The sequence below is a fragment of the Trachurus japonicus genome, chromosome 11 (assembly GCF_045865225.1).
Source record: "Trachurus japonicus isolate A0001 chromosome 11, Traja_1.0".
NCBI classification, from domain to species: domain Eukaryota; kingdom Metazoa; phylum Chordata; class Actinopteri; order Carangiformes; family Carangidae; genus Trachurus; species Trachurus japonicus.
In genome coordinates, this window is record NC_140917.1 from 33,347,111 (window position 1) to 33,360,688 (window position 13,578).

At 42.9% G+C, this 13,578-nt stretch overlaps 1 protein-coding gene across 1 annotated transcript in view; it reads left to right on the top strand.

Annotated features, from left to right (window-relative positions):
* Positions 1 to 13,578, top strand: part of LOC146979178 (uncharacterized) — a 40,771-nt gene that overhangs the window by 24,595 nt on the left and 2,598 nt on the right. The window contains exons 12-21 of the mRNA XM_085792328.1: positions 1,069 to 1,180; positions 4,830 to 4,893; positions 5,006 to 5,209; positions 5,349 to 5,494; positions 6,420 to 6,538; positions 6,841 to 6,962; positions 7,076 to 7,173; positions 7,333 to 7,469; positions 10,529 to 10,653; positions 10,854 to 10,999. Coding sequence (XP_085648454.1) covers positions 1,069 to 1,180; positions 4,830 to 4,893; positions 5,006 to 5,209; positions 5,349 to 5,494; positions 6,420 to 6,538; positions 6,841 to 6,962; positions 7,076 to 7,173; positions 7,333 to 7,469; positions 10,529 to 10,653; positions 10,854 to 10,999 — 1,273 coding nt within the window. The remainder of the gene's footprint in view (positions 1 to 1,068; positions 1,181 to 4,829; positions 4,894 to 5,005; positions 5,210 to 5,348; positions 5,495 to 6,419; positions 6,539 to 6,840; positions 6,963 to 7,075; positions 7,174 to 7,332; positions 7,470 to 10,528; positions 10,654 to 10,853; positions 11,000 to 13,578) is intronic.

Below are 13,578 nucleotides of genomic sequence, written 5' to 3' on the forward strand. Positions count from 1 at the left end.
GGGAGAGAACGGCATGAAGGGCTGTGTGTGCAGCCAAGGGATGCGCGTGAATGTGGTGACGTAGCACGAGGACCAATTGATGCCTGACAAGGGCGGGGGCTGCTAACTCATGGTGCGTTCAAGGAAACTCGTACTTTGTGTTTTTCCTTCCTGTGAAGTCATACCAGTTCGATCTGGTACGAGTTCACGGGTCGGAAGTTACGAGTGGCCGTTATAGGGAACTTTCACAGACAACAGGACGGTAAAAACACGAGCTACGGGTTACCTGGAACGCTACCAAGTCGTAGTTGTGACTTGAAGCTGTAACTTACGGTTTCAAAAGCCTGCCTTGAACACAGCATTAGCCGAAACGGCCGTGCCGCTGTTATCTGCTTTAAATATTAAAATCAAATTCAGTCCTGTGGCCCGTTTTTCCATTTCGTATTTTTGATCTGAGCCTAAAATTGAAGTATGAAAAACCAGATTTTTTTTCGTTTTTTGTGTTAAATTAAAAAACAAAAAACAAAATAATCTCTCACTTTTTCATTTTTTGATTTTTGATTTCCAATTGAAAATAGAAAGAACAAATGATACACGGATTGCTGCAGCATGTCTTTTTCACTTCTTCATCAATAAATCAATGATCGATACCATGGTCTGTTTAAGAAAACAGTGGACAAGCTCTTACTGGATCACTTACCTGGTATGACAAAATCCTGGCTCAGCAGATGTGCAACAGACTGGACATCTGTGTGTTCTGGAGAAGGACGGCCGGCAGCTGCCACATAGTCACTGTTTTTTTTCTCTCTTTTAAATAGTCCTTCCTGACAGCCATGTTGATCTGTGACCAAGGCCTGCCCGAGCCTCCATGGGGCCCTAAGCCCAATTTTATTTTTGGGACCCTTTATTACTGACAATAATACTTATTATTGATCATTTACGTACCTACAAACTAATTTAAATTTTTCTAATCTGTCATTACGGATTATCATCCTAGCCTGGAATGTTTTTACACATCTATGGTTTTTAATCAGAAATGGTATCAACCATGGAGGATTTTCTGACAGGGACTTTTTTTTTCTTTTGCAGACAATCTTGGTGTTTATCTGAGTAAAGACAAGATGACTCCTGCAAAGATTCAGGTGTATAACTGTGTGTCTGGAAAAACTGTAACTGTGGACGTGGACAGTTTGGCAGCTCAGTGAGTACCTAATTTTTTAAGATGTATGGATCAAAAAGAGTTTCACTTGGGCCTTTATGTAACTAAATTGAGGCTTCACAAAGTACAGAGGAAAGAGAGGAGCGCAGTTTGCGTAACTGTGCTTAAAGGTTCATGAGGCAAGAAATTCACATGCGTTTTAAGTTTTTTACTGCTAATGGGCGATGAAGCGTTAAAAACCAAAAACAATGAGACCACTCGCGTATCTCTCCGTTGCCTTGAACAGGCTGTGTGCTGCATAATGCGCTGCAATTCTGGGTCCGAATTTCCCGTGCTGTCCGCGGATGTGACGTCAAATGACGCTGCATGCGCGTCCTCGACAGCTTCGGCTTTCCTCTGCTTGCGCCCAGCGGTCGGCGGATGTCTTGCAGCCTGAACAGTTATGTGAGCAGCGAGTAGAGAAATAACATCACTTTCTTACATTTTAATATTTTTTCATGCGAGAAAGTGACAGTTTAGAGTCCCAATCTGTTGTCAGTTTATCCAAATAACGTCTGTAAGTAGATTTGCTCCGACATTTTTCGGAGGAGTGCAGAGCCACACACACGCAGCAGCAGCAGCAGCGGCTCGTCACAGAGGCTGCAGCCGGGGAGCTGAGCTCATCGGCCGGGCAACAGCTGTCCTCCTCCCAGGGAAGAAAACCAGCCGAGTAACTTCCCCACAGGTTTTTAGAGGTTTTCTGCCGGCTGGTTGAATTGTTTTTAGGAGATAAATGCTGGATGAAATCTAACAGTGGCACTGTGGCAGTCGGATTAGTTCATTTGAATGAAAAGTGAAGCTTCAGGTGTGTGTGAGCAGCGCAGCCTTGGGGCTCTGTACGTACAAAAATCACCATATTTAGGCTACTTCAATAAATAAATAAATAGTTTTACAATGAGCCGATTGATTCATCCGTGGTCAGTTTATCCAAACAACGCCTGTAAGGAAATTCTCCGACGTGTTCGGAGGAGCAGAGCCACTAGAGCAGCCGAGCGGCAGCAGCGGCTCACAGAGGTGGCGGCGGCCGGTGCTGACCTGATGCCTGGGCGGTCAACCTCCGGGTCCATCCATCCATCCATTGTCCGCCGCATTATCCGAGTCCGGGTCGCGGGGGCAGCAGTCGGAGCAGGGATCCCCAGACTTCCCTCTCCCCGGACACTTCCTCCAGCTCTTCCGGGGGGACCCCAAGGCGTTCCCAGGCCAGCCGAGTGACGTAGTCACTCCAGCGTGTCCTGGGTCTTCCTCGGGGCCTCCTCCCGGTGGGACATGCCCGGAACACCTCACGAGGGAGGCGTCCAGGGGGCATCCTATACAGGTGCCCGAGCCACCTCAGCTGGCTCCTCTCGATGTGGAGGAGCAGCGGCTCTACTCCGAGCTCCTCCCGGGTGACAGAGCTCCTCACCCTATCTCTAAGGGAGCGCCCCGCCACCCTGCGGAGGAAACTCATTTCGGCCGCTTGTATCCGGGATCCAGTTCTTTCGGTCATGACCCAGAGTTCATGACCATAGGTGAGGGTGGGAACGTAGATCGACCGGTAAATCGAGAGCTTTGCCTTTCGGCTCAGCTCCTTCTTCACCACGACGGACCGATACAATGACCGCATTACTGCGGCCGCCGCACCGATCCGCCTATCGATCTCGCGCTCCGTGGCTCCGGGTGTCGCGGTAAATTGAGCACTGTACAATTAGCGCGGCATGGCGCATTTACTGTTTATTAACAGCCAGGTGTGTAGCCTACGTGTGTGTGTGTCTGTGTCTGTGTCGTGAGACAGCAGGTAGAGGGGCTGACTGGCAGAGATGAGAGATAGTGAAAGCTGTTCTTTTTTTCTGTGAGAGACTGCTGCGGCGGACACAAACCAAACTGTGGCGGCTGATTAGTGGAAAACACTGGTATAGTAACGTTACGCCGTTTCCAATTCAGCCACAGTGTCACTGTCACAGCATCAGCTGCTGCTGTGGAGAGTTGATGCGCGCTCCCGCTCCAGCTTGGCTGATATGGCTGCAGTAACCCTGACGGCCGCTACGGCCGTTGTATCGCTACTGAGTTTTATTCCTCGATCTTGCCTCAAGCACCTTTAAAGGATGTTTAACACATAAAAACAGCCACAGTTCCCTGGAATGACCCAGACACAGGGAAATGCAGAGGTAATAGAACTTTTGGCATGGCAGGTGACTATCTCACTCTTGTGACTCCATATCAGCCTTTAATTAATCCAACAGCAACAAAATAACATGTGATGAAATGTATAAATTATTATTTCTTATTTCCGCCAAAATGGTAATCATAAATGACAAAAACAATTTCTTACAATGTGCCTACATCTCCTTTTCACTGCAATAATAGCGGTCATTGTGCATTGTGTGCAATGCTCATTGATTACCTCCTCATTTTCAAATGTATTTACTTCAGACGCAGTCACAGTCACCGGAGTTTACATCTACCAGGCGTAGGAAATCACAGCTGAATCAAGTTATTTGCACTTCTTCTTCCCAGTAGTCTATTTTCTCAACATGGGCAGAAACGGCCCATGCTGCATATTCATTAAAGCAGAAGTAAGTGGAATGTTTGTGTTAAATAGTTCTATCTTCCGACAGCAATCACTTACACTATATTACCAAAAGTATTCGCTCACCCATTCAAATGATCAGAATCAGGTGTCCTAATCACTTGGCCTGGCCCCAGGCTTGGCCCCTTAGTTCCAGTGAAAGGAACTTTGAATGCTTCAGGTTACCAAAACATTTTGGACGATTCCATGCTCCCAACCTTGTGGGAACAGTTTGGAGCGGGCCCCTTCCTCTTCCAACATGACTGTGCACCAGTGCACAAAGCAAGGTCCATAAAGACGTGGATGACAGAGTCTGGTGTGGATGAACTTGACTGGCCTGCACAGAGTCCTGACCTGAACCCGATAGAACACCTTTGGGATGAATTAGAGCGGAGACTGAGAGCCAGGCCTTCTCGACCAACATCAGTGTGTGACCTCACCAATGCGCTTTTGGAAGAATGGTCAAAAATTCCTATAAACACTCTCCTCAACCTTGTGGACAGTCTTCCCAGAAGAGTTGAAGCTGTAATAGCTGCAAAAGGTGGACCGACATCATATTGAATTCTATGAGTTAGGAATGGGATGGCACTTCAGTTCATAGAATGAGTAAAGGCAGGTGAGCGAATACTTTTGGTAATATAGTGTATATAGAGTGTTTGGTCTGAAACACGGGTCTGTCAGTCACTCTGCTCTGCTGTAAGCCGAGGAGAAAACTTTCCTTGTATCCTACAACCTTTATCCAATGAGGAGAGAGAACGGCATAAAGGGGCGGTCCTCTCTGTGTGTGCAGCCAAGGGATGCGCGTGAATGTGGTGACGTAGGGACGAGGGCGGGGACTGCTAACTCCATCAGCTGACAAGAAGTTAGCCAGAACGACCGGATCGCTTACTGCTGCTTTAATAGTACTGAATAAAGGTCTGAATACTTGTGTGTTACATTTACACCCTATACTATGCTACATAACATGTAATACATGGCATATTGACCACATGCCAGACCAACAAAATAAATGCTAACTCAAGTGAGCAGAAAACTAGACTGTCATGATCAAGACAATTCTATTTGCATCTATTGTAACTTAACATGAAATGACTATGTTCTGTGCAGAACTGGTGACCATAGGGATGCCCATTCATTTTTCACAACCAGGACTCCAAAAGAGGCCATACTGGTAATTATTAATTTTTAATAATAATTACAATAATAATCGTCATCATCAACATCATAATTTAAGGTCGCTATGACATATGAATAGAGTCATTTCTGAACTTCACTTTCATCAGGTGCTGATCGATACGAGCTCATCTATGACTGAGAATTGCTATGGGAGCGTGGAGATACAGAAGATCCATGCTGTCAAAGAGCTTTTTGATAACTTTGCAACCCGGAGCATGGCCTATGATTTCCACCATGTCATTGGTCTTGTGACGTTCAGCTCTACAGTGACAACCCTCCACACATTTACAGAAACACTGGAAAAGTTCAAGGTAAATACATAACAATAACTGTATTAAACTTAACTCTTTCAGTACTGCGGTGCACATCTGTTCCTTCAATACCAGTTACCAGTTTTGTTCTTCAGAATAATATATTAGCCTAACATGTACATTTGTTTTCTTTCCAAAGGAGCATGTGCACACTCTTCAGGCAAATGGAACAACAAAGCTGTATGATGCTTTACAACATGGAATGCTTGAGCTGGAAAAAGTAAAGAGGACGTTTCCAAACTGCAGACTTCGTATTCTGTGTCTCACTGATGGAATTGATCTTGGGTAAATAACCTTTGCTATTCCAGTTAGCTGTGATGCCATAGCAAATATGAGATAATTCATTACAAATCTACCCACAATTTGATTTCCATGATAAGTTTTAGATTCTGAAGGTGTTTTGAAAGGGAGTGACCTTGGGGGACCTGAAAGGCGCCTCCAAATAAAATGTATTATTATTATTATTATTATTATTATTTAAAAAATTGTATTAAACAGGGAAATATCATCTCTATCCTATTCAAAGCAAGAAAATTATATCACTCTCAAACTTGCAAAGAGACTTATTCTTTGCAAGTTTGAGAGTGAATAATCTTCTATCTAGTAGTAACATACATTTTATAAATAGCAAAAAGCACGTGGATCTAAAGTTGAGATGTTTTGAGCAAGATTCTTTGGCACAAAAAGAAAACATACATTGCAACATAGAAAAAACAAACTTGCATTGTCCAAGTTTCCTTTACACACATCCAGCAATCCGTTCAATGATTTATTTTTGTTGGAAAAAACATAAATTGGTGGTGAACAAAAGGAGGTGGAACATTTATTTTACAATGAAAAAAAAGAAAACTTCAATTCTTCAATCCCCCAAATAATAATCCACAATTGAATTGGTATTAGTGTCGTTGAGTGCTCAGGGTGTGGTGATGCAGGCAGCATGGAACCTCTTGTGATTTTAACAGTCTTAGTGAACATGAAAAAACACTTAAGTTAGTGACAGTGAAGCCACTGAAACATTATTATGTTTTGAATGAGTGATTTTGAACTTCAGAAACACTTATCTGATGGCTGTGATTTCATATTGTTATTGCTGGGGTGAATAACGTGCACTGGTGCTTTAGATGTGCATTTGTCACTTTGCAGACACATGGAACACACCCGTGTACTATGTGATGTGTTTATAAGAACATATCTGAATCTTTGTGTATAGGTCAACAAACAAGCCAGCTCCTGTTGCAGTCTCCCTGATAAACTCGAATATCATTTTGGATTCAGTTCTTCTTGGAGATTTCCAAAACAACTGTCTCCATGGAATCAGCATCGCAACAGGTGAGTCTTAACAAAATGTCATGGAACGATTTTGTTGTGTACCATAGTGTCCTCCATGCGTGCATTATGGGGTGTCACAACATGTCACACAACATGGTGAAAAGTAAAATTTTTAAGTCAAGTGAACACGGCAACTGATTGAGATAGCATTTTCTCAAGATAAGAAAAAGCAACACAGTGAGACCAATAATTAATATTGTAGAAAGTTACTGTAAGACAACTCCACAAAGGAAAATTACACTTAGAAACCTAGCTTTAAAAAATGGCTATTAAAGGCTCCTTTTTGATTGATTTGCTTTCAGGAGGCTGCTGCTTCAAACCAGAGACGAGCAAAGACGGTCTCAAGCTTTTTGAGATAGAGACTGTTCTTTCTTTGGAGATGAGGAAACCTAAGAACAAAGCTGATCCATCCTCCATCACTGAAGTTAGTACGCTGGCTGTGGTCCACGATTCTGTTTGAAGTGCTCTGAAAATAAGAATGCATGAATCAACTTAACAGTTACAATGCCACTTTATGTCCATTTATTGTTTTTCCAGACACTTTTAACAGGTCTCTTTGCTACTCATGGGTATGATAAATTCCCAGAGGCTGTTTTACCAAGCCAGATGAAGAACAAAGTCACAGTGACAGAGAGGTAAGTAGGTTTCTACATCCCATTCTTATGGACACAAAATCTCAGTAAAGCCCCAACAGAACTTCCTCAAACTTGGCACAAACTCAAGAAACTTAATTCTATACACTGGGCACACAAGTGATTTTGGTTGTTACATCAGTTAATTAACATTACATCTAGTGTGCTGAAAAAGAGGATTCGCGAGGCCAAAGATGGACGCTTCATGGAGAAGGACAGACGTATCCTGGAGGAGCTGAAGAGCCTGCACTGTAACCCACATCCCTACTGTAATGTGTTTCCATCTGAATCTGACTTCAGTGAGTGGCTTGTTTTCTTGGAAATAGTTTTATCCAAACCTGATAAATATTTGATATAGGCCTACATACTTTGTTTCTTGTCCTTTCCTTAAATTATTCCTTTATAATTTATTGCAAATGTTTACATTTAGTTGTTTATTTGATTTGGCTTTATGAGCTCTCTGGAACACACTGTATGAATTCCTTTTAGGAATAATTATTATTCAGACCTGAGTGCACCAAGGGACAAGGACCCTATTTAAATCACCCTGTTTATTATTATTATCATCAGTGACGGCTGCTATCAGTGGGCTAGCCGGGCTAAGCCCTGCCTGCATTATACAACCAAAGATTTGAAAAATATTCTCTAAATAACGCACAAAAGATTGTTAGAAGTCTTAGTGAAAACCAAAGTGGCGACAAAACAGTTTCAAGAAAAACACAGGATCTGAAGTTTGATTTGATTTGAAAATCTTTAATGTCCCCAGAGGGCAATTTGGTTGCAGCAAAAGTTCAGAATCTCACATAGCACACACAATAATACAAATACAGTACATACATAGTCATCAGAAATTACAGTACTGTCAGGTTTCAAAATTAGCGGTTGCGGTTGGTAACGTTGATGCTTTGGTGAGTAAAGGAAGCCGGCTGATGGCCACTCTGGCGAGTGAAAAAAATCCAACTACTTCGTTGTTGTTACTGTTTTGTGACACTTGGGTTGTGAGCCGGTGTCGTGCAGATCTTTAAGCTCACAACATGCCGTATAGCAATGATTTGTGACCGATTACAACGCTTGCGGCGCGCGTGTGTATTTAACATGGATCAATTATAATACATTCATGTATTTAATGGCAAAAAAAAAGATCGCTCCAATTTTTTCTTTTTCTTTTTGCCGTTAAATACACATGTGCGCTGCGATATCTGATCAATGCCACATCCATTGTGCTCTGTCTCAGCTGATCGCGCTCATATCACTTTTCTTATTGAAAGTGCAGCCAAACACCAGACTGAAGAGAGAGGAACAGCAGCTCCTCTGACAGCTCCTCTGTGGAGCTGCAGGAGAGTCGCAACGTCTTTTTTTTTTTTTTTTTTGCAGCGCCGTTATTACAGGTGATGCACATCTATGTCCGTGTAGGCTACATTTATTTTCTGATCTTCCTTCATGGTGCACAGTGTCAGTCCTCCTGTGAAACTTTTAGCTGTGTGTGTGTGTGTGTGTGTGAGAGAGAGAGAGAGAGAGAGAGAGATATCCTGGTGAAGTTTTGGACTACTTATTTGTGTGTAGCTAGGCTACTTAATGCAGTAGTGTAGTTGCTATACTTTTGTGTAAGTCAGTCAGATGGGATGTAACTTTTTTCACTGAGTGTTGCTGGCTTCTTGTTCTTTTTACATTGCCACTTACCACACTGGAGTGCGTTACCTTGAATTACAGGTCTTTTCCATAGTGAACTCATTGAAGATCGCAAACATGTGATTCGTGACGTGCACAAAGAGTGTTACGTGCAGAGCAGGGAGGGAGACACAGAGATGGCGGTTTGATTGACACATCATGATCCCATCATCTTGAATGACGTCATTTAGTGACTTCTAGCGACTTTTACGACAGCCAATAGCGATGTTGCCTCTGGTTCATCAGGTTAGCTGCAGATTTCAACTCTTTAACTGTTACATTTTAACATGCAGGATTTCTGCATTTTCTTCTACCCTTTTAACATTTACTACCTGCTTTTCACCCATAGAAAGACATTCATCTCTCACCCTTCAAGTTTTATGGCCCAATTCCGATTCTATTTTTCATCCCTAGCCCTACCCCTAGCCCTTAACCCTTGCCCTTGAAACGGAGCTACAAGGAGTAGGGTTGAAAGTCAACCCCTACGAATTGGGACACCACTTCAACAATGACATGCGTCATCAGTCGTCTCTGCTGGCTTTCATATAAGCAGACGTGACGAGCTTTTGCCACAAATCCTCTATTCAGAACCACATTAACTTAATAAAATAAAATAAAATTTAATGAAGAATGATCGGTTCATTGTAAAACATTTATTTATTGATGTAAATGTGGTGATTTCTGTATGTAGGCTACAGATCCCCCAGGCAGTGCTGCTTCTGTGTCCAAAACACATGAAGCTTCACTTTTAATTCAAACAAATTAATGCGACAATTGTTACATTTCATCAATGAGATGAGCATTTATCTCCTAAAAAGAATGTAACTACGCGGCGGTAAACCTTTAAAACCCTGTGGGTAAGTTAATTAGCGTCCGTCTTTTCTACCGGGACGAGGTCGGGAGGTTGGCCGGCTGACAAGCTCTCCGGACGGGGTGGTGTCTCCGTGACGAGCCGCTGATCTGCTCCACAGGTGGAGGCTCCACCGTGGAGCTTCACTTCTCCGAAAAACATCGGAGCAAACGTCTAAACAGCCTCATGTGGATAAACCGACCGCACATTGGGGATCTAAACAGCTACTTTCTCGCATGAAAAAATATTAAAACTTAACAAAATGACGTAATAACAGCGCTACAGTGAGAAATAAATCAGCTGCCGGTTGCCGCAAGATGCATTCTGGGAAACTTGCCATAGCCCGCGGCCCGTAGTGTGCCCCTGAAAAATCTCCGTTTCGAGGGCGAGATAGCCCTACCACTTCCCCCTAACCCTCGTCTGAACCAGAATTGGGACACCCCTACCACTTCACGTGAACGCGCAAAACGAAGGGTTAGGGCCAAGGGCTAGGGCTAAGGGGAGAATCGGAATTCGGCCTATTTGGCGTCAGCCTTTTTCAACATTGCTTCAGCAGTTTCTTCAGCTAATTCAGCATTGTTTCAACAATTTCTTCAGTTCGTTCAGCATTGCTTCAGCAAAGGCGTTCAGCTGCTTTCTACATTTGCATTCCCATTCTTGGAAATGCTTTTTCTAGTTTGCTCTGTACTTTACCAATAAAATGTGGTATTAAAATTTTACACCAAATTGAAGGTGTGTACAGGCTTCTCCAGTGATATCATCAACACTCAGTTATGTTTGGGGGAAAAAGTGGATGAAGAGCAAACCCATGAAGTGTTCTACCTTATTATTAATTTCCAGGCTTCTGGAAGATCCTCATGGAGGGCCCTCCTGACACGCCCTATGAGGGGGGAGTGTTTGAGCTGTTCTGCCAGTTTGGTTCCGACTACCCAGTGAAGCCTCCAACTGTTCGCTTTGTCACACGCGTATCCTGTTAAGAAATAAACTGTTGTACAGTGGGCCGCATTCATATTTTACATTGTCTATAAGGATAGTTTTAAGCATATGCACAAAGAAAGAACTTTATTGGGATTATTCTGTATTTTCCTATCCAGCACAGTACCTAATTGTAAAATAAGATGTGTGCACTTTGATTGTCCTGGATCATTTTCTTAACCCAAAATAGATCTACCACTGCAATATTAACAGTGTTGGGCGCATCTGCCACAACATATTTGATCGGAACTACAATGCCCAGATCACCATGAGGGATATCCTGGATGCTGTGTATGGACTGCTGATTGTCCCTGAGCCTGAAGATCCACTGGACAGGTGAGACAGCCCACACACACCCACACCCACACCAATGCATCATTAGGCTTCGTCTTTACACTGTGTGAGTAGAAACAGAAAAGTTCTTGATAATTTAAACATACACTACTCACAAAAAGTTAGGGATATTCAACATCCGGGTGAAATTTCAGTGCTACAGTGAGATTCTATCATGAAGGGCAGTATAATAGAAGTATAGAATGGTCATTGCATCATTCCAAACAGTGTATTGAAACAAAAGCTAAAAAGAGTGGTGGGTACCACAACAAAAATGTCAATGTGTCATGTGAACAAAGGACGTCCACTTCTCTGTCTTTTCTGCGACTCTTCCAGTCTCTCTAAGCTCAGTGGACACTTCCCTCTGACAACGTCCCATTTGAAACCTCGACATGGCCAGATACAGTTAATGGATTGTTATACAGATGTGGTCTTGGGCCCTGTTTACACGACAACGCTCGCGGATGAAAACGGCAAAATATTTTATCGGATGTGCCTTTCGTTTAGATGGCGTTTTGGGGGCTTGAAAACACCAACAAGTGAAACCACCCTCCAGAGTGGAAATCTTAAAAAGGCTCCGTCATTGCGTCCCCTTGTAAAGGGTGAAAACGCAAAAGTCCGCTCTGATTGCTATGACCTGTGGAGGGCAAGGAGGGCAGCATTACGATGGCTGGCGTACAGCCTGCCAGAAATCAATAGGAAGAAGAAGAAGAGGGAAAAACACAACGCCACTTTTGCGTTTTCTGTTCAGATCGTTTCCGTGTAAACATAGCCTTGGTCACATGATGTCAGAATGTGAACAGCAGAATGAAGACGACTGTTTCAATACAAACTGTCACTGAAGCAGAACATTAAGTGGTTAACCCTCTATGGTACGCATTATGATGCCAGTGGGGAAAAAATGTTTGGAGTGTTTTTATGTCTCAAAATAGACTAAATAAACATAATCTAAAGAAATTTTTAAAAATTATTTATTTTTTGAAGTTTTGGGGATTTGTTGCCTGTAGACAACATTGTACCATTACGGTTCATCATATACTGTATTAGAAACACCAGTCTCTGTAGACTTTCACCTTCACTGGCCTCATCCTCATCCGAATTCTCATTCTCATCTTCCTCATCATCATCATAATAGCCTGATGTTTACTTTACTGCATCCAAAATCAAATTTATTAAGGATAAAAAACAAAATGATGATGAATTATATGTTTTTGAACATTATATTTACCCCTAAACACACACTACCATAGTCTCATAATGCAATATTGATTCCATAATGGTCCACTGTTGCCTCAAGGCAACATTGCAATTTTCTATAATGGTACGTTGTTGCTTTCGGGCAACAGGTGCATTTTAACAAGTTTCCATTATTTAATAAGTAAGTAAAATTGCATGGAACTATTAAAAAATAAACTTTACTAATCTATTAGTGTAAATGTATTTTTTTCCAGATGAAAAAGGGCCAGGAAGTTATGTTTTCAGACCGTTTTAGTGGAGCAAAATGGCAAACCTGTTTCCTTTGAAAAAGTCTGCAAAAAAGGGTTTCAGTATGGCTTCTTGAAAGTCATGTGATAAATTAAAGCATTGTTATTGGTTCTCTAAGGTCTCCTCTCTTTTATAAAGTATTACAGCATTGAATGGGATGAATTGTGGAGATGTGAGAGGCCAAAAAGTGGTATGTTGCCCGAGGGCAACATGGTACCATTACTTGTTGTGATGTTTGCAGTTAATGTTGGATAAAAAATAAATGTCCAAAAATAGGCCAGTTGTGATCAAGGATCATTTATTTTCCAACATATCAGCTTCTCAAAAGGTGTTCAACAGGTCACAAAAATGCTCAACAGAGTGGTTAGATAATCCCTTCAGAATGATCAGAGCAGGTGTAGTAGAGGGGCGGCAGTGGCTCAGGTGGTAGAGCGGGTCGTCCAATGATCAGAGGGATGGTGGTTCGAATCCCACTCTGTCCTGGTTGCTGCCGTAGTGTCCTTGGGCAAGACACCTTACCCACCTTGCTCCTGATGGGTCGTGGTTCACGCAAGGGGGCAGTTGTCGGTCTGAGAAGTGAAGCTCACTTCCGCGTTCAAAAAACTGCAATCCCCTCTTCTTCCTCTGGGGGCTGGTGTCAGAAGGGAGCATTCTCCTTAGACCCCCATGTTAAAATTGCCGACTTTACATCCTCAATAAACATGTTAAAAGCCTGGTGTCAGAACGTTTTTTCGTCTCAATCGATAGTTTCTACCCCCGCACACACTCTGAGGGGGGTTTTTAACTCTACCGTTTTACTGTTATTAGGTTAAAACTCTGGCCAATTAGGGCGCGGAAACGTTGAGTGACAGGTCCGAGCGGCTCCGTGGACCGCTGCTTCGAGGCCAGTGGGTGGGTTCTCGGCCGGCCAATCCAACATGGCGCTGTTCAGGCCGCCATATTTGAGTCACAAAAACGACTCCCCAAAACCAATGGGTGACGTCACGGACGCCACGTCCATTCAGTCTATGGGTTCACGCCTTGCATGGCAGCTTCCGCCATCAGTGTGTGAATGTGAATGTGAATGGGTGAATGTGATGTATATACTGTAAAGCGCT